Raw genomic sequence first — 23,031 nt, forward strand, 5'->3', positions numbered from 1 at the left:
TCGCTTCCCCCGCGGTTCTCCGGCGCTTCTCCGGCGCTTGCTTGGTGCCCCGCGGCCACGCTCTGCCGGCCGGTGCCTCCGTGCTGCTGGAGCGCTTGCTCCATTGTGGAGTAATACTCCAGCGCCTTGCTCACCGGCTCCACCAGCTGCTCCTGCACGCGCTCACACACGGTCGTGGGAACGCGGCGACGGTGGCACCACCACCACCACCACAGTGGAACACGGCTTGTTTTATTATCACTACTCTGCTTGTTTAGCCAGAAAAGCCTTGCGGAACCACGTGTCCCTTTTTCAGGAGGGTCCTGCCAAGTTTACGCACCCGGGGGCGATGATCGACAACCTCTGCTTTAAAGCGGCGAGCGCAGGGACAGAGATAGAGGGGCAGCCGTGCCCTTGCTGGCTCGACGCCACCGCTAGCGCGAGGGCTCCTGCTAGAACGGGCGTCGGCAACCTGCGGCTCCGGTGCCGCCATGTGGCTCTCTGACTGCCCCCTTGCGGGGAGCCGTTTAAAAAAAAAATGGAAATGTTAAACATAATTTAATGTAACAATAATGTATTAAATATGGCAGGGAATGGGGTCACTATGAAATGTCCTGGTGACAACAAAGTGTACAGTCAAACTGTATTGTTAAACAATAACTAAAGGGGAAGAAACTAAATGGACGCAGTTTATTCCATCACCTATTTTTATTTGTCAGAATGTGTTGTCATCTGCTGTGTACCGGCTGCTATGTTTGTGTTCAAGTAGCTCTGCGTATGATGCGGCTCAAGAAAGCCCCTTTTACGGGGTATTTGGTCTACTCCACACCGGCCCAAATCGTGACAATCCATCGAGTGTCCGTGTGTGTGGATGGTTTCGGTGGCCACCCCCGTGCTCGCAAGCCCGGGAGCCGAGCGGCAATAGTCCTCAATGATGGGCCGTGTTCACCAGCCGTGTTCGCCGGCCGTGTTTACCGGCCGCGTCTACTGGGCCGTGTTTGCCAGCCGTGTTCACTGGGCCATGTTTACCGGTGCCACTGCTCCTGGTTATTTTCATGCAAAGGTTGTCTTTAATGTTAGCCTGCGGTTTGATTTCATGTTTACGAAATGAGTTCTTTAGACTTTTTTAATAGCCATTTAACAAAAGTGACAAATGATTGGGATTTTTTTTTTCATCATGAATTATGAATGAGCCTCTTATATTGCTCACATCAAAACAAACATGGACACAATGCACCAAGCAAATTTGCTGCTGGAGTCCAGTGAATTAGCCTAGCCCGTGAAAGATGCGCTCCATTAATGAGTCTCAGCAATTAATGGCAAGCAAAAATATAATGCACCTCATTATCAGCACACCTGGGCTTTCGTAAACACGATCCTGTTAAATTATATATACCGGTTCCTGGTTTTCAACCTGGCAATTCAGTGCCTTTGACGGCCATTATGCATCCAGTGTGAGAGAGAGACACCCAGGCTCGAGGCTTGAACCCAGGGCTCGCAGTGGTACCGCCTCGGTGTCTCCAACATGGCATTGTGAATCTCAGAAAGAGAGCGATTGCTAGGACCCAGGGCTTGAACTAAGCTCCCAGCATCGCTAGCTCAGTGTCTCCAACATGAGAGAGATAACCAGGCCCAGGGCTTGAACCCAACTTCTCTGGCTCAGTGGCTCGGATATGACCATTGTGAACCCAAGTGAGAAAGAGACCCCGGGTTGTAACCCAGGATCTCAGTAGAGCCACCAAGGCCATTGTGAGCCCATGGTCCGCTGCGTTGATGAGGTGCCGCCCACCGACCTGCAGGGCCGGGAAGAGAGTGGCGAGCGCCACGAAGAGCGGCAGCAGCACGTGGCGGATGAAGTTGACTTGCGAGGAGGAGCGCGACACCTTGTCGCGATCCATGAAGGGCGACACGGGCAGCCCCTCCAGCTTCTCCACGTCGCTCTGAGGCACACGTGCAGGGGCAGCGGCAGCAGCAGCGCGAGAAACAGAAGTGTTTCAGTGACAACAGCAGCAGTGAGCGGTGCTGGTTAGGTGTGCACTTGTTGGTCGAGTCCCCGACTGCTCTGTGCTCTGTGCTGCACTGGGAGAGTCCTCATTAAACGCAGCAGCCACGTTCCGCCTTGCGCAACACACCGGAACGATCCCACGCTCGCGGCCGGCACTTTCCCAACCGATGGCCGACAACGTCGCCTCGCCGCCCTCGTGAACCCGGCTTTAATCACAGGCGACGGCTGCCTGGATTCACAGCCGGGATCTCACGGTGACCCCGAGCGAGGCGAGACTCCGCGCGTGCCGCGACCGCCGACGACCATGTCGGCCGGTGACGAGCCGCGGGCCTCACCTGAGAGAAGAATTCCTGCAGCAGGCAGTCGAGCCAAGGCTCTGCCACCTGCATAGGCCTCGCCTCGTTGGAGATGTCGCTCACCTTGATCATGATCATCATGAGCTGCGGACAGACGGCTCGTGTCGGTTAGCACGCACCCAGGCACGTGTGTGTGTGTGTGCCTGAATGTGTGGTGCATCTGTCAGTCATCACAGTCAACCCGTGGCACCTGGGTCTGTCCCATGACCTGCCAGCAGGCCTTCAACACTTCACGAGCCCTTAAAGTGCACACAGCCTGGCACAGGCGCCGTGGTGACATCACCGCCACTTAGTGACAAATGGCGGTTGTTGTTGAATGTGTGTGTGCGCCACCCGCCTCCTCACGTGCCAGGCCGGCCTTCGTAGGTGCTCGCTAACTGCTCGTACCCCAACAGTCTGTTAAAGGCCGTACGGTACTGATGCTGCTGGACAATAGTGATGTGGAAAGCCAAATTAATGGACAAAACATGAATTTGACTTTACAATCGTTTCGCCCGTTCATTCTTTACTTGCCCAGGATGCAGCCCTGGGTCCAATAAAAGTGCTCTTGCGTGACCTTACAGAGCACATTTAACATCGTTGCCTCGCTGATCTCGTCAAGGAGCATAAATTATCACGCAAACTCCGCTCATCCTCGCAGTAACGGCTTTTGGCTAACCATCGAACAAAGACGGTCACTGCATCGTACACATTCAGATGCACTTCTGTGGCCGCCTGGAACGCTCTTACTTCCGATATTAGGAAGCCACTGGAGCTACGCACTTTAAAATCATCTAGATTTAAAACTCATTTCTGAAGAACTGCTTTTTGTCGTTTGTTGTCCTTCGAACTCACCTCCGATTAGTAAGGTTGGCTACGCACAATGCGAAAGAAGATCAAGATACATACATCTTACGATGCGTCAGTCATCTTTCGGGAGCTAAACATATACCAATGCTTGCACGGGTCTTGCTGCCCTGACCAGCGCAAGAGCGTTGAGGGCATTGCGGTGTGAGCACAACACCGGCGCCAGCGTCGTTTTTTCTTCTCGTCGCTGCGGAGGGCTCGCGGCGTCACCCCGGGGCATGCGACGCAGCGCTCACCACGTCCGTGTGCTCCCTGTTGCGGAAGTCAAAGGTGGGCAAGATGGCATTGAAGGAGGCGAGAATGTCGTTGTGTCGCCCCATGTCTGTCGCCAAGATGCACCTGCGGGCGGCAGGAGGCAGCGGTAACGGGGCGACAGAGGAGATCCAGAGAGAGGGAGGGAGGGAGACCCAGACCCGGTACGCAGTGGTTCGTGACCTGGGCGGTGCAGGCTTGACGACTTCGCTACCCGAGTTGACGGTCCCCGCGGAGCTGAGGAACGGCTCGCCGTGACGCCACCGACGCTGACTTACAAGAAGCCCATTCACCAACGTCAATATTGAGAGACGCTGGGGTCGAGCGCGTGGACAGCTGACGAGGAACGCTTGGCCAATTTCTTCGATCCACTCTCATCATTTAAAAAAAAAACACACTGAAGGAGCTTGACGTCATCCAGAACGGAGTGGCCCTTCTTAATCGGCACCTCACTGAACGGTGCACAGGACAGTCCACTCGTGAAGGATGATCAATGGGATGCGGCGCATCAACTCTCCTCCGCTGCTCTGGAAGCACCCCCCAAACACCGCGACCTCCGTCCACGAGAACAACAAGGGCACCGGCCGCTGCACGGTGGGGACGTGCAAATGCCACCACCACCCCCAAGATGCACTGCAAGTCGCACACCCCATGCGGACTTTAACGTTCACCGCCGCTCGTTCACCATCACTGGGTCAGAATCCTGGAACTCGCTGGGAGGTGGCACGGTGGTGGCACCGCCACCACCACCATCACTGCTACCACCATCACCACCACCACCATCACCGCTACCACCATCACCGCCACCACCACCACCGCCACTACCACCACCACCACTATAATGGCTGCTGGAGCTCCAGGGAAAGGCCCAGCACCAGCACCAGCACCACCCTCTCAGTGCGACTCGGGGTGGACAATGAATTCTAGATTACCAGCGACGCCCACATCCCGAATATTTAAGACTAAAATATTCTGACTGTCATCTTATTAGGCTGGTTGTATTTACTGGCGAAACGTCGTACTCGAATGATAAATATTGTGGGTTGGCTCTCCAACACACCGGTGTGCTGTACTCGTAACGAATTGGCACGTTCTGTTTACGTGACAAACCTTACTAGTTGGCTGTCTCGAGTGGTGGCGGGTTTAACGACACATTGATATTCACATGATCTAACCCAAAAAAACCTGTATTATGGAGGGAAAAAAATACGCAGACGTATTACGCGGTCCCCTGAATGTGTGGAATGAATACTCACTTGATCATGCCCTCACGGACTCTCTTGTACTGCTCCTTGGTCAAGTTTCGGAAGATGTTGCTTTCATGCTGCAGGAACAGCGAGCTACGGTCATCGCACGGCAGTCACGGCTCGATTGCCCCTCATAAACAAAAATACGATTCCACAGCCCTGGCTTAACAAGTACAGCGCTCTTGATTGTATCCGTGAAACATTCTCGTGTTGGGCCCGTGGGTGGTCGACTCGCACGGCCTCTGCTGTCGCGAGGCTAGTGGATGGATTGATAATGGATGGAGCGTCACCTCCTCCAGTAGTTCGAAGGCCACGGCGCAGTGGTGGTTCTCCAGCGGGGAGATGTCGTTGTAGCGCAGGGCGAGCTCGGTGCGAGCGTTGATCTGGAAACAATAACGCGATGGAAAACACTCACTCACCCACTCGCTCTCTCACCTACTGATCCACTCACTCACGCACTCACACTCACTCGCTCGTCTTCTCACTCACCCACTCACTCTCTCACCTACTGATCCACTCACTCACGCACTCACTCACGCACTCACACTCACCCACTCGCCTTCTCACTCACCCACTCACTCTCTCACTTACTGACCCACTCACTCTCTCACGCACTCACTCTTTCACTCACCCACTTACTCTCTTACTCACCCACTTACTAATGTGCTCACCCTCTCACTCACCCACTCACACTCAACCACTCACTTTCTCACTCACTGACCCACTCACTCTCTCACTGATTCTCTCACTCACCCACTCACTCTCTTACTCTCCCACTCTTTCACTCACTCACCCACCCACCCACTTACTCTGTCATTCTCACACTCACTCTCTCACTCACCCACTCACTTACCCTCTTACCTAAAGGTAAACAGTGACTAATGCCATCATCCCCAACAGTTATGGTCATTGTCATTACATTCAACATCATAACCGCACCTCCGATTAGCACAGTTGGCTACGTACAGTGTGAAAGAAGTTTAACATACATACAATATCACCATCATAATTATCACCGTCATCATCATCATCACCACTACCATCACCACTGCAGAGCAGCTTGAACCGTGCCAGTCCCACGCAGAGGGAAGACGCCACGGGGCTCTGTGCGACAAGGAAGCGCTGCCAAGCCGCCCACCGCGACCCCCGAGGGCGTGGCGGCGTGCGAGCACCTGGTAGGCGTTGTTGTATCCCGGGTGGTCGAGGTCGTGGCACACGGAGGACGTGAGCATGGCCAGCAGGTCGATGTGCTCCATCTTGCTCCGCAGATCCGTGATGCAGATAAGTCCGTACATCTGTGAAGTCATCGTCGTCGTCGTGGTAGTCGGCCACCGTCGCCATCACCACGATCGTTGTTTGTTTCCTGATGACTGTTTTTAAATTGGCGCCTGAATAGTTACCTAGTTGTATCTATTGAGTATCAGACAAACCCCTCAATAATAATGATCAAAGACGTACGACTCAATATACTAAGATTTTTATCACGGCGGCTGAAACCCGGATTCGAACCCAGGTATCGGCATTGCCGGCTCAACAAATTACAAATAGAAAAGTAAGTAAAAAAAAATCGACTTGGGAAGAGATTGGGATAAGGAGGGGGGGGGGGGGGGGCAGTGCCAAATTAAGCTAGTGCGGGGCCTGTAGCATATGTTATAAAGGGGCCCTAAATAATAAAAAACACGTAAATATTAAAACACAAATTTTTTACTTGCATAGTAAAGTTATTGTATTTTTTTCATTTGCTATACAGCCAGATAATCCGACAAATCGCACACTTTAAACACCCAGTCGTTCATAAAAGTTGAAGGCAGTATAGTACTCTAGTAATAGAGCAAGTGCAGAATCACTGAACCAGAATTGATAGCTTGATAGCATTTAGCGCGGGGCCCTTGAAAGTGCGGGGCCCCTAGCACACGTGGCTACTTGTGCTTCAAGCAAGTTCAGAGGGCCTCTCCCGTGGCCGTGCGTGGGCTCCCGCCTCACCATCTGCGAGACGCAGAAGCAGTGCTGGAAGTTGTGGAAGGGGATGTGGTTGTAGCGCGCGTAGATGCGCAGCAGCAGGCGGCGCAGCACGCGCCGCTCCACGCCGAACGCGGACACCAGCTCCAGGTCGAGGAACATCTGCAGCAGCAGCAGCAGCATCTCGGCATCCTCCCACTGCCTGCACGGGGCACGTGGCGGGCACGTGGCGGGCACGCGGTGGGTGACGCGCCCAACGGCAACAGGCGACGAGGGGTGACGGGCCGGTTAGGCCGTGTCTCACGAGGCTCGATGTTCACGCTTAACCCCTTACCCGCACACAAGATAAAAACTAAAACTATAAAAATATATATTTTGCCAGCTAAGGCCCACTGAGCTGTGTAGCTCTTTTTCAGGAGCGACCTGGCTATCACAAAGGACAGCTCAACGAAGTGGCTGATCACGTGGAAATATCTATCAGCCAAATACTTTAAACGCACGTTGATTCTAAATGTGGACCCGGAGAGAAAACCACGTGACCACGGGGAGAACGTGCAAAGTCCAAATATACTACAGGCATCAGGGTCGAAATCGAACCCACGACCTCCTGCATACTAGGCGAGGTAGTTAACATCTCACCACCATGGTACCCTTCTTGCTGTTGCGCACGGGAAGGAGTCGAATGACAGCGTGGGTGTTGTACTGCGAGGCGACCGCGCGTCACCACTCTGTGCAGAGCGAGTGGACACCGTGACTTTATAGAGAGAGTGTGTGTGTCTCCCTCTGCGTCTGTGGGTCTCTGTGTAAGTCTATGGGTCTCTGAGTGTGTGTGTCTCCCTCTGAGTCTGTGGGTATCTGTGTGAGTCCATGGGTCTCTGTGTAAGTCTATGGGTCTCTGAGTGTGTGTGTCTCCCTCTGAGTCTCTGGGTATCTGTGTGAGTCTGTGGGTCTCTGTGTGAGTCTATGGGTCTCTGTGTAAGTCTATGGGTCTCTGCGCGAGTCTATGCAATGCAATTACAATGGAGGTTTTCTTTTGTGAGCATATCTATTTTTTAAAGATGATGACCGTGATGAGGACGACCCTAACGATGACAATGGTGATGACGACTGTGACTCTAGCGATGACAGTGATGGTGATGATCACCGCGACGACGATCGCCGTGACGACGACGAGGATGATGGCGACGACGTACCAGTTGTCAAAAGTTGGCGTCTTGAGGCAGCGTCTGACCTCCTCCGTCAACTCGACGTCGCTGCAACACACGCACGGGCGACGACGGATCGAGCGCGCGCGTCGCGTTCTCGGTTCGGCTGCCGTGCACCTCCGTATCCGCGGCCGTCACACCGCGGCGAAGAGGAGTCGAGCCAAGGGACACGATTGGGACAGGGAAGGGATGCCGTGATGGAAGTCGCCAAGGCGGAAGAAAGCAGGAGGAGGGCCGGGCACGCACGGGAGGGGGAGCAGGAGGGGGAGAAGGAATGGCCGGGCCGAGATGTCGGGGAAGAGAGGAGAGGGCCTGCCAGGTTGTCGTTGCTGCCGTGTGATCCCAATTGAGTGGCGATGTGCAGGTCAGTTGTCAGGATTGGGATGTTGGGCCCATACCAGTTGCATGTTTTGGGTTCTTTCGCTTTATGGGAGGAAACCAGAGAACGTAGGGGAAACTCAACACGGGCAGAACACGGGGAGAATATCCAAACTCCAAATATACAGCAGCAGGCGTCAGGGTCGGGATCAATCCCACGACCTCCTGTATACAAGGCGAGGTGGTTAACATCTCGCCACGGCGGTGCCCTCCGTGAGGCCTGAGCGGTCTCACGGAGCAAGCCGGCGGGACGCGGGGACGCAGGGACGTGGGGGTGTGGGGACGTGGGGGCGAGGGGGTGAGGGGACGAGGGGGTGAGGGGGCATGGGGGCGAGGGGGCGAGGCGACGCACCACACTTGCAGGAAGCGCTCCTCGACGCGGGAGCACTCGGCGCTGGTCTTCCTGAGCAGGCGCCGGTGGTAGAAGGGGGAGAGATTTGCCGCCTCCTGGTTCAGGTCCTTGAAGAGGCCCAGCCAGCTCAGGTGCTCCACCGTCTGCGGGGACGACGGCGACGACATTTGAGCAGTGCAGACGTGAGCGGTGCAGACGCAGTTGGGCAGGTCGTCTCGCTGGGACGTCCGTTCACTCTCGGAGACAGAAAATGATTCAGAGCCACGATCGGCGCTAACAATTGCCCAAGCTCTGTGGGCCTATATTGGGATGTCTGGCGATGGAGGGTGTGTGGGGGGGGGGGGTAACACTCAATGTCCATAGAGATGGAAATTAACCCGCTTGCTGTACTGCCATCGTACCCTGGCGAGGCCAGGAAACGCAACATCGTCACCCACGGGTATGGAGGAAGTTTCCCGAGCGCTCTGTGTGCGATCCACCAACCCCTGCGTGCGAGGCCACGTGCAGCACGGACTCGAGCGCCCGGCCCGTGGCAGAGGGGCGGCAGCGACAAGGGGATTGACGAGGCCGGTGGAGGGAAGCAGGAAGAGGTGAAGGCAGTAAATGGGACGGTGGGAGGAGGTGAGATTGTTCGGGGGAATGCAAGTGGGTGGAGGTGGTTACCACGGTTGGCTACGCGCGGTGCGGGGGAAGTCCAACAGGCGTGCGGAGTGGGAGACATTGGGGGAGGCCTTTGTCCAGCAGTGGGATGTAAAAACGGCTGAGAGAGAGAGAGGGAGGAGAATGAGGATGAAGGCAGCGCGAGTTGACAGCCGAGGCATCCGCGGCTCCTGCCGTGTGGAGGTGAGCGGCTGGACTCACCTCGAGCTTCTTGCGAAAGGTCGCGACCTCGCGCTGGAGGTCGAGGAGGCCCGGAGGCCGGTCCCCAATGCCGGCCACAGCCGTCCTCTCCAGGCTTTCCACTCTGCTCGCGGGACACGCGGGCGGACGCACGCACGGGCAGGCAGGCAGCGAGACAACGTACAGAGTGAGACAAAGCACAGGAGACGATGAGGTAACGGACATCGAGATAGACAGTTGGGACAAACAGATCATGAGATAGACAGGAAATGAGACAAACACTGAGGCAACGGGCAACCATCGATGGGATATCCACTGAGACGGACACACAGATAGACAATAAACAAGCATTGTGATATTGAAACAAGCGAAAGACATTGAGATTAAATAGACAGACGGATGGACATAAACCCATTGAGACAGCTACGGTGACAATCTGACATAACAAGACAAAGGTGGAGAGGGAGACCGACAGTGAGACACCATTACCTGACAACCCACACGGGGAAACCGTATGGGTTGACAGGTATAGGACCCCCAGATTGTCGCTGCTCTGCTTCTCTGAGGTGTTTCACCAACGTCACGAATCAACCCTCAGCACGAACTGATGGTACTTCCCCCTCCCCCCCCTCCTCCTGCCCCCCCCCCTCCCCCCTCCTCCCTCCTCCTCCTCTTCCCTCCTTCTCCTCCCTCCTTATCCCCCCTCCTCCCTCCTCCTCCTTCTCCCTCCCTCCTCCCCCGTCGCCCCTCCTCCTCCTCAGCATGGACACACCCTCTCACCTCTTCTCCAAGTCCAGGAGGTCAAATCCCAGCGAGGGGATCAGCTTGGGACCTGCATCACGCGGGCCCACAAGACAGACGAACGGGGCAAGTGCTCCGTGCTGGTGAGCGTGCAGGTGGTGAGCGTGCAGGTGGTGAGTGTGTGGGTGGTGAGCGTGCGAGCGGTGAGCGTGTGGGTGGTGAGTGTGTGGGTGGTGAGCGTGCGGCTGGTGAGCGTGCGGCTGGTGAGCGTGCGAGCGGTGAGCGTGTGGGTGGTGAGTGTGTGGGTGGTGAGCGTGCGGCTGGTGAGCGTGCGGGTGGTGAGTGTGCGGGTGGTGAGTGTGCGGGTGGTGAGCGTGCGGGTGGCAAGCGTGCGGCTGGTGAGCGTGCGGGTGGTGAGCGTGCGGGTGGTGAGCGTGCGGGTGGTGAGCGTGCGGGTGGTGAGTGCTGGGTGGTGAGCGTGTGGGTGAGGAGCGTGCGGGTGGTGAGCGAGCGGCTGGTGAGCGTGCGGGTGGTGAGTGTGTGGGTGGTGAGCGTGCGGGTGGTGAGTGTGTGGGTGGTGAGCGTGCGGGTGGTGAGTGCTGGGTGATGAGCGTGTGGGTGGTGAGCGTGCGGGTGGTGAGTGTGTGGGTGGTGAGCGTGCGGGTGGTGAGTGCTGGGTGGTGAGTGTGCGGGTGGTGAGCGTGCGGGTGGTGAGTGCTGGGTGGTGAGTGTGCGGGTGGTGAGCGTGTGGGTGGTGAGCGTGCGGGTGGTGAGTGCTGGGTGGTGAGTGTGTGGGTGGTGAGCGTGTGGGTGGTGAGCGTGCGGGTGGTGAGTGTGCGGGTGGTGAGTGAGCGGCTGGTGAGTGCTGGGCGGTGAGCGAGGGTCTCACACTGCGAGGCCACCACTATGAGGGAGTACGGCTGCTCGCTGCTGTTGGCTGCCAGCGCCGGGGAGACGTTGACGAGGTGTCCGCTGGCGTTGTACAGCTTCACGATGTCTCCCGGCTTCGCCTCCGCGGCCGCACGGAACAGCTCTGCGCGAGATCGTCGTCGTCGTCGTCATGATCAAGATCCACGCGATCGGGTTCATCATCACGACCATCATCACGATCATCATCATCGTCGTCGTCATTGGGTTCTTCGTGATTATTATCATCAAGATCGTCATCAATTAGCATCAGTATCATACTTGTGTGTGTGTACACGTGCATGTTTATGCACCTAGCAAAGGCTATATGGGAATCTTTGTCTGTATCTACGCACGTGTAGACGTGTGTAGGTGTGTGCGCGTGTGCTGTGTGAGTGGGGAGCGGCGCTGTAGCGGTGAGTGCGCTGAACTACAAACCCGGCAACCCGAGTTCCCGCTCACGACCACACACGATTATCTGAACTGGTCATGGGCCTCCCCTAGGTCGACTCAGCATAAAATGAGTACCTGGTGCGGTGTGTAAACATCGCCACTGGGGAGACAAATGCGGTCGGGCGTGGTGCTGGCCACCCACCACCTCGTGTGCCGTGCCGGCCTTCACAGGTGCTACTCGCTAACAGCACTTGCCCCAACAGTCTGTTAAGGCTATAAGGGGGATCTTTGTCTTTGTGGTGTGTGACACACACGGGCACGCGCACGCACGCGCACGCACGGGGCTTGGTGCGCACCGACGGCACAGACGTTCACGAATCAGCTGCCACACTCGATGCTGGGAGGTTCGTCTAATTGGGCGCGATGACCTTTTGGCAGACGGATCCCGCTTCCTTGGGACGTTTGGTCAGGTTCCATCGATGAGTGTTCGGCTTCGCGTGTGCGAGGAAACCGGAGAAAACCCACCACGCATACAAGAGGGCGACACTCGACACTATGCACGGATAGATGCAGGAATTCACTGCTGTCCTGCCATCTCCTGGTCACACCATGGCACTTGCTCGCAATAATAAGAATATCAGTAATAATAAGTAGTAATAAGAATATTAGTAATAATAAGTAATAATAAGAATATCAGTAATAATAAGTAATAATAAGAATATTAGTAATAATAAGCAATAATAAGAATATTAGTAATAATAAGTAATAATAAGAATATTAGTAATAATAAGTAATAATAAGAATATCAGTAATAATAAGTAATAATAAGAATATTAGTAATAATAAGTAATAATAAGAATATTAGTAATAATAAGTAGTAATAAGAATATTAGTAATAATAAGCAATAATAAGAATATTAGTAATAATAAGCAATAATAAGAATATCAGTAATAATAAGTAATAATAAGAATATTAGTAATAATAAGTAGTAATAAGAATATTAGTAATAATAAGCAATAATAAGAATATTAGTAATAATAAGTAGTAATAAGAATATTAGTAATAATAAGTAATAATAAGAATATTAGTAATAATAAGCAATAATAAGAATATTAGTAATAATAAGTAGTAATAAGAATATTAGTAATAATAAGCAATAATAAGAATATTAGTAATAATAAGTAGTAATAAGAATATTAGTAATAATAAGCAATAATAAGAATATTAGTAATAATAAGTAGTAATAAGAATATTAGTAATAATAAGTAGTAATAAGAATATTAGTAATAATAAGTAATAATAAGAATATTAGTAATAATAAGTAATAATAAGAATATTAGTAATAATAAGCAATAATAAGAATATTAGTAATAATAAGTAGTAATAAGAATATTAGTAATAATAAGTAATAATAAGAATATTAGTAATAATAAGTAGTAATAAGAATATTAGTAATAATAAGTAATAATAAGAATATTAGTAATAATAAGCAATAATAAGAATATCAGTAATAATAAGTAATAATAAGAATATTAGTAATAATAAGTAATAATAAGAATATTAGTAATAATAAGTAATAATAAGAATATTAGTAATAATAAGTAATAATAAGAATATTAGTAATAATAAGTAGTAATGAGAATATTAGTAATAATAAGTAATAATAAGAATATTAGTAATAATAAGTAATAATAAGAATATTAGTAATAATAAGCAATAATAAGAATATCAGTAATAATAAGTAATAATAAGAATATTAGTAATAATAAGTAATAATAAGAATATTAGTAATAATAAGTAATAATAAGAATATTAGTAATAATAAGTAATAATAAGAATATTAGTAATAATAAGTAGTAATGAGAATATTAGTAATAATAAGTAATAATAAGAATATTAGTAATAATAAGTAGTAATGAGAATATTAGTAATAATAAGTAGTAATGAGAATATTAGTAATAATAAGTAGTAATAAGAATATTAGTAATAATAAGCAATAATAAGAATATTAGTAATAATAAGTAATAATAAGAATATTAGTAATAATAAGTAGTAATGAGAATATTAGTAATAATAAGTAGTAATGAGAATATTAGTAATAATAAGTAGTAATAAGAATATTAGTAATAATAAGCAATAATAAGAATATTAGTAATAATAAGTAATAATAAGAATATTAGTAATAATAAGTAGTAATGAGAATATTAGTAATAATAAGTAGTAATGAGAATATTAGTAATAATAAGTAGTAATAAGAATATTAGTAATAATAAGTAATAATAAGAATATTAGTAATAATAAGTAGTAATGAGAATATTAGTAATAATAAGTAGTAATGAGAATATTAGTAATAATAAGTAGTAATAAGAATATTAGTAATAATAAGCAATAATAAGAATATTAGTAATAATAAGTAATAATAAGAATATTAGTAATAATAAGTAATAATAAGAATATTAGTAATAATAAGCAATAATAAGAATATTAGTAATAATAAGTAATAATAAGAATATTAGTAATAATAAGTAATAATAAGAATATTAGTAATAATAAGCAATAATAAGAATATTAGTAATAATAAGTAGTAATAAGAATATTAGTAATAATAAGTAATAATAAGAATATTAGTAATAATAAGTAATAATAAGAATATTAGTAATAATAAGTAGTAATGAGAATATTAGTAATAATAAGTAGTAATGAGAATATTAGTAATAATAAGTAGTAATAAGAATATTAGTAATAATAAGCAATAATAAGAATATTAGTAATAATAAGTAATAATAAGAATATTAGTAATAATAAGTAGTAATGAGAATATTAGTAATAATAAGCAATAATAAGAATATTAGTAATAATAAGTAATAATAAGAATATTAGTAATAATAAGTAATAATAAGAATATTAGTAATAATAAGCAATAATAAGAATATTAGTAATAATAAGTAGTAATAAGAATATTAGTAATAATAAGTAATAATAAGAATATTAGTAATAATAAGTAATAATAAGAATATTAGTAATAAACGTCGTGCATGTTGGCACACTCATAAATCAGCCAAGAACATGAAACCAGTCCACGTTTTCCAATATGGGGAAACACTGACCTTGAAGACCCGTTGGTCAAAACATTGTTTTTGTTCGCTCCGCTGCTAAACACACAATCATTAACACGTCGCGAGACGCGGACTCATTAAATTCAATGACAGACCGCGTCTACGCTCGAAGAGAAAACGGATTCGTTAACTCAGCGAGGGTAGCAAATCCCATAATTGTCTAAAATTGTCCGCTAATCCCCCGCACGCGTTCTCTGTGGCACCACCTTCGACACACTACTGAGGACACATGCACGCGAATACCGCACGAGCGATGTGTTTCGGATGGAAATATTCAGATTTTTTTTTAGATGCTCAAGGGAAATGCTGGATATCGTTAAGATTTGGGATCGTTTAGGGGCAGCGGGTCAGCAACCAAAATAACAAGAAGAGCCATCTTTTGCGAATTCGGTAAAATATTGAAACCCTCAATATTTTAAAGAGCCGCAATGCACCGTGTGGTGAATACGAGACGGCGGTGGTTCTCAGCACGTTGGGGATAGCTCAGGACCGGTCCAGACATTGTTCGCCACTGATGTTCGTGCAACCGCAGCTACTGATCAATGTGCAGAGCCGTCCCGAGGCGAGCGACCTGGGCCCCGCGCTTTGGGGGGCCCCGTGCTTCGACGTCACGGTGTCAGATGTAATACTTCCAGTTTAGTTTGAAGTCATCGGGTGGGGGGGGGCACACAGTGGGGTTTGCCCAGGACCCCCGCACCCCGCCTAGGGACGGCGCTGTCGACGTGTGCGTCACGACTTGGACATTGAGTTCGCGCTGGCTTTGCGGTGGCTAGGAGATGTTGACTACCTCGCCTGGTATACAGGAGGTCGTGGACTCGATCCCGACCCTGACGCCTGCTGCTGCTGTATATTTGGAGTATGCGCGTCTCTCTCTCCCCGTGGTCGCGTGGAGTTTTCTCCGTCCACATTTAGAATCAACATTCACGCGTTGAGATGATTTGACTGCTGCTGCTGTCCACGTGACAGGCCGCTTCGCCGAGCTGCCATTCGTGATGGCCAGCTCGTTTCTCAGTGGGCCTTGCCGGGTAAAATAAAAGTCTTTCGTTTTTATGTTTTTATTGAACTCAGTGTCCCAGCCGGGCGCCTTCACCAGCCCAGCGGTGGCACTGGCACCAAGAGACTGGCGTGTCAGGGACTTGTTAGTACTACTACTGCTGCGTGGCGTATGAGTGGTGATGGTGAGTGGTGAGTGCTGAGTGGTGAGGATTGTAGAGAGATGATGAATGGCTAGTGGTGAGTATGAGTACCAAACCATTGATTGTTGTTGGAGTGGCGATTGTGGCGAGGGATTTGTGGCGAGTGTGTTAGTGCGGCGAGCATTGTAGATGGAGAAGGTGCGAGTGGTGAGTGTAGCGCGATGTCATCTCCACTCACCCTTCACGTCATGGGCAGAGCTGCCCCTGTTGAACATCACCCTCTCTGGTCGCCCACCCACGCGGAGGTGAATCACCGCGTCTTCCTCCATCCCTCCGAGCCTCGCTCCTCCTCCCTCGACCTCCCGGCTCCTTGACGTGCTCCCCACTCCTCCTCCTCTTCACTGCCCACCGCGTCCTCCTCTTCTCTGGGCTCTCCCAATTCTGAGACTCGAATGAGAGCCACGCGCACGCGGGGGGCGTGGCTCCACGGGGAGGAGGCGTGGTCTCCCCTCCACGGGGGAGGAGCCACGGGGCTTTTTGCATCTTCTTAATCAGCAGCAGTAGCAGCGGTGATCTCTCCACTGCTGGATGAAGATGTCCTCCCAAGCCGTCGCCACGTACCACAGCCCGGTGGTGCAACAATCCATCTGGCTCCTGCACACTTGCCAATTATCTCGTCTTACACGGATTCATATCGCACCTTAACCCAAGGCGCTTTAGATCAATTATACAAGTGAACGTAAGGTGATAGTGGTTTACATCAAGTGGGGCTATTGAAAGTCGTGGTGTAGTTGTGGTGACAGCAGGTCCGGTGGGACTGGTTAAGGAGGGTTTTGGGTAGTGATAGGTGTAGTGAAAGGGGTTGGGGTAGTGGTAGGGGTAATAATAGTGATAGAGGTAGTGATAGCGGTGGTGGTGGTAGGGGTGGTGGTGGTAGGGGTATGGGTGGTGGTAGGGGTGGTGGTAGGGGTAGGAGTGGTGGTAGGGGTAATAATAGTGATAGAGGTAGTGATAGGTATAGTGATAGGGGTAGGGGTGGTGGTGGTAGGGGTGGTGGTAGGGGTATGGGTGGTGGTAGGGGTAGGGGTATGGGTGGTGGTAGGGGTGTGGGTGGTGGTAGGGGCATGGGTGGTGGTAGGGGTATGGTTGGTGGTAGGGGTGGTGGTAGGGGTAGGGATATGGGTGGTGTTAGTGGTCGGGGTATGGGTGGTGGTAGGGGTAGGGGTGTGGGTGGTGGTAGGAGTGGTGGTAGGGGTCGGGGTGTGGGTGGTGGTGGTGGTATGGGTGGTAGGGGTAGGCCTGGTCTTAGCTTGAGGACGGGGTTGTTATAAGGGAGGAACGGAAGCTGCAGGTTGTTGTTGTAGTGAAGATGGTTGCTCTGTGCTGCAGGCGGAGTTGGTTCCAGTGGAGGGGAGCGAGAAGGAGCAGCAACGAGGGCGCGAGACTGGGCGCAGGGGAGCGAGGGAGGCGCAGGGAGAGAGAGGGGGGGGTAGAGAGAGGGGGGGGGGTAGAGGCGGGGAGAGTGGAGGTCAGGGAGGGACAATTCCCGTGTCCCCTCCCTAGTGGAGTCCTCTCGAGTCTGTGCCCACCTTTGGCTGCCTGTCCATCGTGAGTCTCGACCTTCGGGCGACATTTCCCAACGAAGCCCCCTTGTTGGTCTCAACGGCGACCGCGGCGTCTCTCTCACGTGCGGGTTTGTGTTTGTGTGTCTCGGGTCCGCGCTGATCCTCGTGTGGTCTCGCTGTGCGACTCCCCTTCCCCGCGTCTCGGCGCACTCCGACGTCTCTTGCTCCGTCTGGCTTCGTCACCGAGGGATGATTGGACATGGCAGGGCCCTCCCGAGACAGAGAGTCTCGGAGCTCCGTGAGGTTTGCCTGTTTGTTGTAACTTTCTCTCCCGCCCATGCTGGACGACTGTGAAAAAGAGCTTCATAGCTCATCGGATTTCTCCAGGATCAATAAGGGGCCGTCCATAAATGACGTCACGCGATTTTGGACGATTTATGACCCCCCCCCCTCGTCACACGGCGTCACAAAAAGTCTGACCCCCTCAAATATGACCTCACAAAGCTCTGCCCCCCCCCAAACCATATATCAATTTTGAAAATAAAACATGCTTCAAATCGCTTTAAACTATCGTCATTGTAGTGCGTATTTAATGTGGCGCTGCACTCTGATGTTGTAGGAGTGTTGTTATAACAATTAGCGTTGTTATAACAATTCTATATTTATTTAAAGTTGCGCATTTTGATGTGACGTCACATTTTTCAACCCCCCCCCCCTCGTCACACATCGTCACACATCGTCACAAATGTCTGACCCCCCCCCCCTAGGTGCGTGACGTCATTATGAACGGCCCCTAAAAGATTCTGATTCGGAGTTTCAATTAACAATAATCACCATCCATACGCCAGACCTCAGAAGCAGCAGTAGAAGTAGCGTCCAGCAGATGGCACCAGGCACCTGGAAATCTTCACAAGATTTGCGTGAAACTGAAGTTGAGCTCTGGGGACAGCAAACACCATTGTGCCCTGGCACACTGTGGGTTCTGAAGCGTTGAGTCCTGAAATTTGATTTGTCTTGGCACATAACAATAATTTCATCTTGTGACGCTGCTGCTGCCGTTGCGCAGTTTTCGCTCCCGGCTCTCGTAGAGAGAGAGGGCGACTCAGCGGCGTCAGGGGGAGCCACAGACGAGGAGCGGGGAAGGCAGCAGCAGCAGCAGCCACGCGGTGAGGAACAGTCGGCGCTACCAACAATTGCCCAAGCTCAGCGGTCCTCTATTCATTCAGGTGTTATTCGTCAATTAATGAGCGTTTACATGTGGGAGAAATCCACGCGTGCGAGGGGGCAACACTCGATGCGATGCAGATGGAACAGGTCGAGTCCACGCTTTGCTCTACCGTCGTCTCCTGGCGAGCCAGGCAGAGCACGGCTCCTGAACACCCACAACTTCTGTCTGTAATCCACCAACCCTCCACGCTGCCTCCACAGTGCTGGATTACAAGCCGCTTGCAGCATAGCCCCCACATCCTTCAGCAAGTATTAAACTCACAATCTCACAGTAATAATACATTTATGAAGCACCTTGCATCGAGGATATCAAAGCACTAAGAAACAGCAGAAGCAAATACTCAGCATGAAAATAACTCATGAAACAAAAATATAAAAACAATAAAATATGCTAAATGCCATAAATAATATGTAAAGGACAGTGCGCTGTGCGATTCTTTTTTACATCTTGAAGCCTCATCGAGTCTCAAGAGGGGAAGGAAGAGAGAGGGAGATGGAAGAAAAGGAGCGAGCAGAAGCGAGCTGCATGGAGCAGCGTCTGTTTTCAGAGGGGGCGGGGAGAAGGGAGCAGTCACGTGACTCACGGGAGGCTTCAGCTGATGGAGACTGAGAGAGAGATTTAGGTGGGAGGGGAGGGAGTCAGCGTGGGGGTGGCCACACGGATGTCTCAAGACTCGTGTTCACGAGGTTCCTGAATCACATTGTTTGGCCAATTCATGTTTAAAGAGTGATTCGCGAGTGAGAGGAAACCGGAAGACGGACGAAACCCACGGATACGAAACACGAGAAAGGCAAAGGTGCAGCCCTGCATTGCCTTGCTCGCGCCACTGCCGGGAGAAGGGCCCCTCCAGAGGATACTTTTTCCGACTCGTCCACACTGGTGAGACGTCTTGGATGAAGTGGAAGCGCCCACGCTTTACCCCACCGTCCGATCGACTCGCCGTGGTGGGCCTGTTTACGCCACTGGGTGGCGGGGAGATTCTAGAAACTTGCCCCATGGTTTTGGCAGCCTCGCTAGGAAATCGAACCGGACAAACTCTGGTTTGAAATCCCAGCGTGTGCTCACGGTGTCACCACCGTAGCATCCCATGCGCGTAGGCGGATTACAACTCAAAACTCTGCGTGAGAGCAAACTCAAACCCACTTGCTGTACTGCCAACATCTTGGCCACTTTTGCAGCCCCCGGAGCGTTTAGAGAGTCACGGCAGCTAAGCGGAACCGCACCGTGGACACAGCGCATTAGCAGACACGTGGAGCTACGGGCCCTCGAACCCGACGCGGGTCAGCCATGGGGGGGGGGGGGGGGTAGAGGAGCCAAGCGCCCTGCTCAATCGCTCGCGTGTCCACGGACAAACGAGGGTTTTGTGGGGAGCCCGAGTGCCTATACCCGCGTTGCCCGGAGGCCGCGTTTCTGCCCCGTGTGTTGTTTGGCGAGGCCGAGGCGCGGCACTAATTCCAATCCGGCCTCGTCGGGGCGCGCGAGGGACAATCCCCGCTGCACGAGCGAGCGAGCGGCAACCCCCCCCCCCACCCGCTAAAGACAACAACGCAGGGGAAAATGTTCATAACCAAACCACCACCGTAGTCCGTGCGCCGCGACAAATTAAAACAAACGGTGACCAGAGGTGTTCCTTCTTTATAGGAGGCGCGCGCTCCTGGGTTTTGGCTGAAATTCGAGCGGTCTGGCTGACGCTGAGGGGTGGGGAGGGGGGTGGTGGGGAGGGTAACATTTCGAGGCCGTCTGTCGGTGGGGCTGCCCCTGAATCTCCTCGCCATGGGGGCCGGCACCGTGAGCCGTCTAGCCGGGGCGGACTTTTCGCTCTCAGTGGCTCCGGTCGGCTGGCAACGGCAGGGCCGTCGTGGCAGGGCTGGCGCCCGTGTGGCAATGGGGCCGCACGCTGCTTGGCAGCTTTTCCAGCGTGAAACTGGAGAGTGTAATTGGCTTCGAGACTGCTTGCTGGCATGCCTGGCATCTCGTGGCGGCGGCGGAGGAGGAGGCGGCGGCGGAGAGGGATTTTTTTTTTAAACTTTCCTTCTCTGTAAACAGTCCCCATCACCCACAGCAGAGCACAGCACGCGGTCCTACTGCCCCCCCCCACCTCTAACAACCACTCAACACAAAAAAAACCCAGAGACAGTCTCTGCAAACACAAAACATCACGATCCTTGGGGCTGTGTCGCCGTCTGCCGCGAGCGAAGCCACGATTTCTCCCCGCGCGGCTGGCTCCCTGTGTTCATTTCCCACGAAAAAACAAATTAGAAGCTTCGATTACAGCCACGGGGGCCTTGCCGGGGGTGGGTGGAGGAGAGGGGGAGGGGGGTTATGAGACGGGGGCTCTGTGGGGGGTGGAGGTGGGATTGGCGCTGCCCCCCCCCCGCTGATTTGTGGAGGCATTAGGAGCCTGACAATGGCTCATCGCGCGCCGCAGTGCTGCTCAGTGTTCGGACTTAGGGGCTCAGCGCGCGAGGGCTCTGAAGCACGCGTGGCTCGTCGCGACGGCGTGCGGCTGAAGGCGCAGCCCCGCAACTGCTCGCTCACGCCGCTGCTGGAGGGAGAGCCTCCACTAGGAGGAGCTCCGTAGGGCTCTCCTGGAGGGAGTCGGGTCGGCCCTTTTTGCACGCTCGCCAGACGTCGTGTGAGGAGTTGGCCCCGAGTTGGGAATACCCACGCTTCACCCCACCGCGACCTGCCGGTCCACGACGCTGTCATGTTGCACATGTCTGCTGCTGTGTGGACAGGGGAGCGGCGATTTCAAGGGATTTTAGAAACTCGCACCGTTGTTTCAAGTCCCGCGGCGGTAGGTGTTACAAATGTACAACACCCCCCCCCCAGACCGATCCACCCGCCCGGCACTGTGGTCACATGGTCAGAGCCTTCAGCTCAGAGTCAGAGGGTTGTGAGTTCCAAGTCCTGGTTTAGTGGTCGCCCCGGCGCAAACTCCCCGCTGAGGTTGTGACGCTGCGTATCGCGACGTGCGCGGTCGATAGCGGTTGTCCCATGGAGGGGCTTGGTCTCACCCACAGTGCAGGCGAGTGTGCAGGCGAGTGTGCAGGCGAGTGTGCAGGCGAGTGTGCAGGCGAGTGTGCAGGCGAGTGTGCAGGCGAGTGTGCAGGCGAGTGTGCAGGCGGTGTCACTGCGCACATGGGCCTGGAAGGGCCGAGGTGCCGGGCTCGGAGAAGGGTGGGACGGGTACCGCATCGCGCGCCTTCAGATGCGCTTCCGCGGCCGTCTGGAAAGCTCTTCTTTCCGATATTAGGAAGCCACTGCAGCCATTCACTTTTAAATCTAGATTTTTATTTATTAATTTAGAACTGCATTTCGCGTTTAGTTTATTGTCCTTCCCCCGCACCTCCGATTAGCACGGTCGGCTACGTACGGTGCGAAAAAAGTTCAACACACACACATTCCTTGCATCGGGGCCCCTGGCAATCGCGCTACTCCGTCATGGAGGTGAACGCCACGGGCCCTGGCCGCTCGAGCAGCGCGGCGTTCTCCACTCACGACGACGATGATGGCGATGAGGAGTTCTCCACTCACGACGACGATGATGATGAGGAGGAGTTCTCCATCATGTGTTTTTATTTCTCCGTTTGGATCTCTCACGGCGAGTGAGCAGTGCACCAACCTGCGTTGTAGAACGGGGATCTGAAGTCGGCCTCAGGAGTATGTTTTCTGCCATCCCGTCAAAAGGCTCTTCGCCCACTTTTCAAGTTGTAAATGTGAAGCCTCAAAGCTGGAAATCAGCCACACGCAGACGCGAGAAAACAACCGAATTGAATACTTGTTTTTAATTAGACCAAACACAAAAACATTAATTCGTTCATCGCAGCACATTGGTGCCGTGAGTGTAAATGTGAGACGAGAACGGCGGAGGAGGCGAGCACGGCTGTGGGCGGCGCTCGGGCGTCAAGGGGAGCAGATCGACCGCCAGCATCGCCTGCCAACAGCACAGACGACGGCGTAGCGAGAAGGAGCGAGTTGATCACGCAGCGTCATCCCGAGGCACGATGGATGTTTCCTTGGAGTCACCGGTGGCCGCGTTGAGACACACGCAACAAAGATCCTTCGTTAGAGCCTTAACAGACCGTTGTGGCGAGTGCTGTGTTTTTATTGAGTTTGCTGTCTTTCCCCCGCACCTCCGATTCGCACGGTTGGCTACGTACGATGCGAAAGAAGTTCAACGCACCCAGACACTGCACACACAGCGAGCGAGCTATGAAGAACCCGCACGGCGCAAGCTGGACTTGCGAGGCCGCTTTGACCGCACGGGAGCCGAACCCTGGAGCTCAAGCTCAGCTCGGGGCACTGCCGGGGGGTGCTGCTGATGCAGGAGCGCCGCAGGAGGAGCCCAGCGATGGACTTACATGGCAATGGATGCGTCGCAGCTGAACCGCGGCCCAAAGAGAAATCTCCCCCCCCCCGCGCGCGCTCCGTAATGGCCCCGCAGACAATTTGCGGTCAAAGTCGTGGCCAAATTAATCTGAGAGACGTCGCCAGGCCACAACTCGGCCAAAAGAAACGCCACG

The 23,031-nt window shown here is 51.9% G+C and overlaps 1 protein-coding gene across 1 annotated transcript; it reads right to left on the reverse strand.

Annotated features, from left to right (window-relative positions):
- Positions 1 to 2: 2 nt before the first annotated feature.
- Positions 3 to 16,041, reverse strand: LOC144730615 (high affinity cGMP-specific 3',5'-cyclic phosphodiesterase 9A-like; the record flags this gene model as incomplete). The annotated part of the gene is made up of 14 exons (XM_078611263.1): positions 15,951 to 16,041; positions 11,039 to 11,193; positions 10,200 to 10,243; positions 9,441 to 9,543; positions 8,580 to 8,722; positions 7,838 to 7,897; positions 6,669 to 6,846; positions 5,858 to 5,980; positions 4,976 to 5,068; positions 4,695 to 4,762; positions 3,423 to 3,525; positions 2,320 to 2,424; positions 1,773 to 1,919; positions 3 to 152 (listed from the first exon to the last, which is right to left on the reverse strand). Coding segments are annotated over exons 1-14 (1,563 nt in total), but the record flags the coding sequence as incomplete, so codon positions are not given.
- Positions 16,042 to 23,031: the final 6,990 nt, after the last annotated feature.

The sequence above is a fragment of the Lampetra planeri genome, chromosome 36, assembly GCF_965212315.1.
Source record: "Lampetra planeri chromosome 36, kcLamPlan1.2.h2, whole genome shotgun sequence".
Classification (NCBI taxonomy): Eukaryota; Metazoa; Chordata; class Hyperoartia; order Petromyzontiformes; family Petromyzontidae; genus Lampetra; species Lampetra planeri.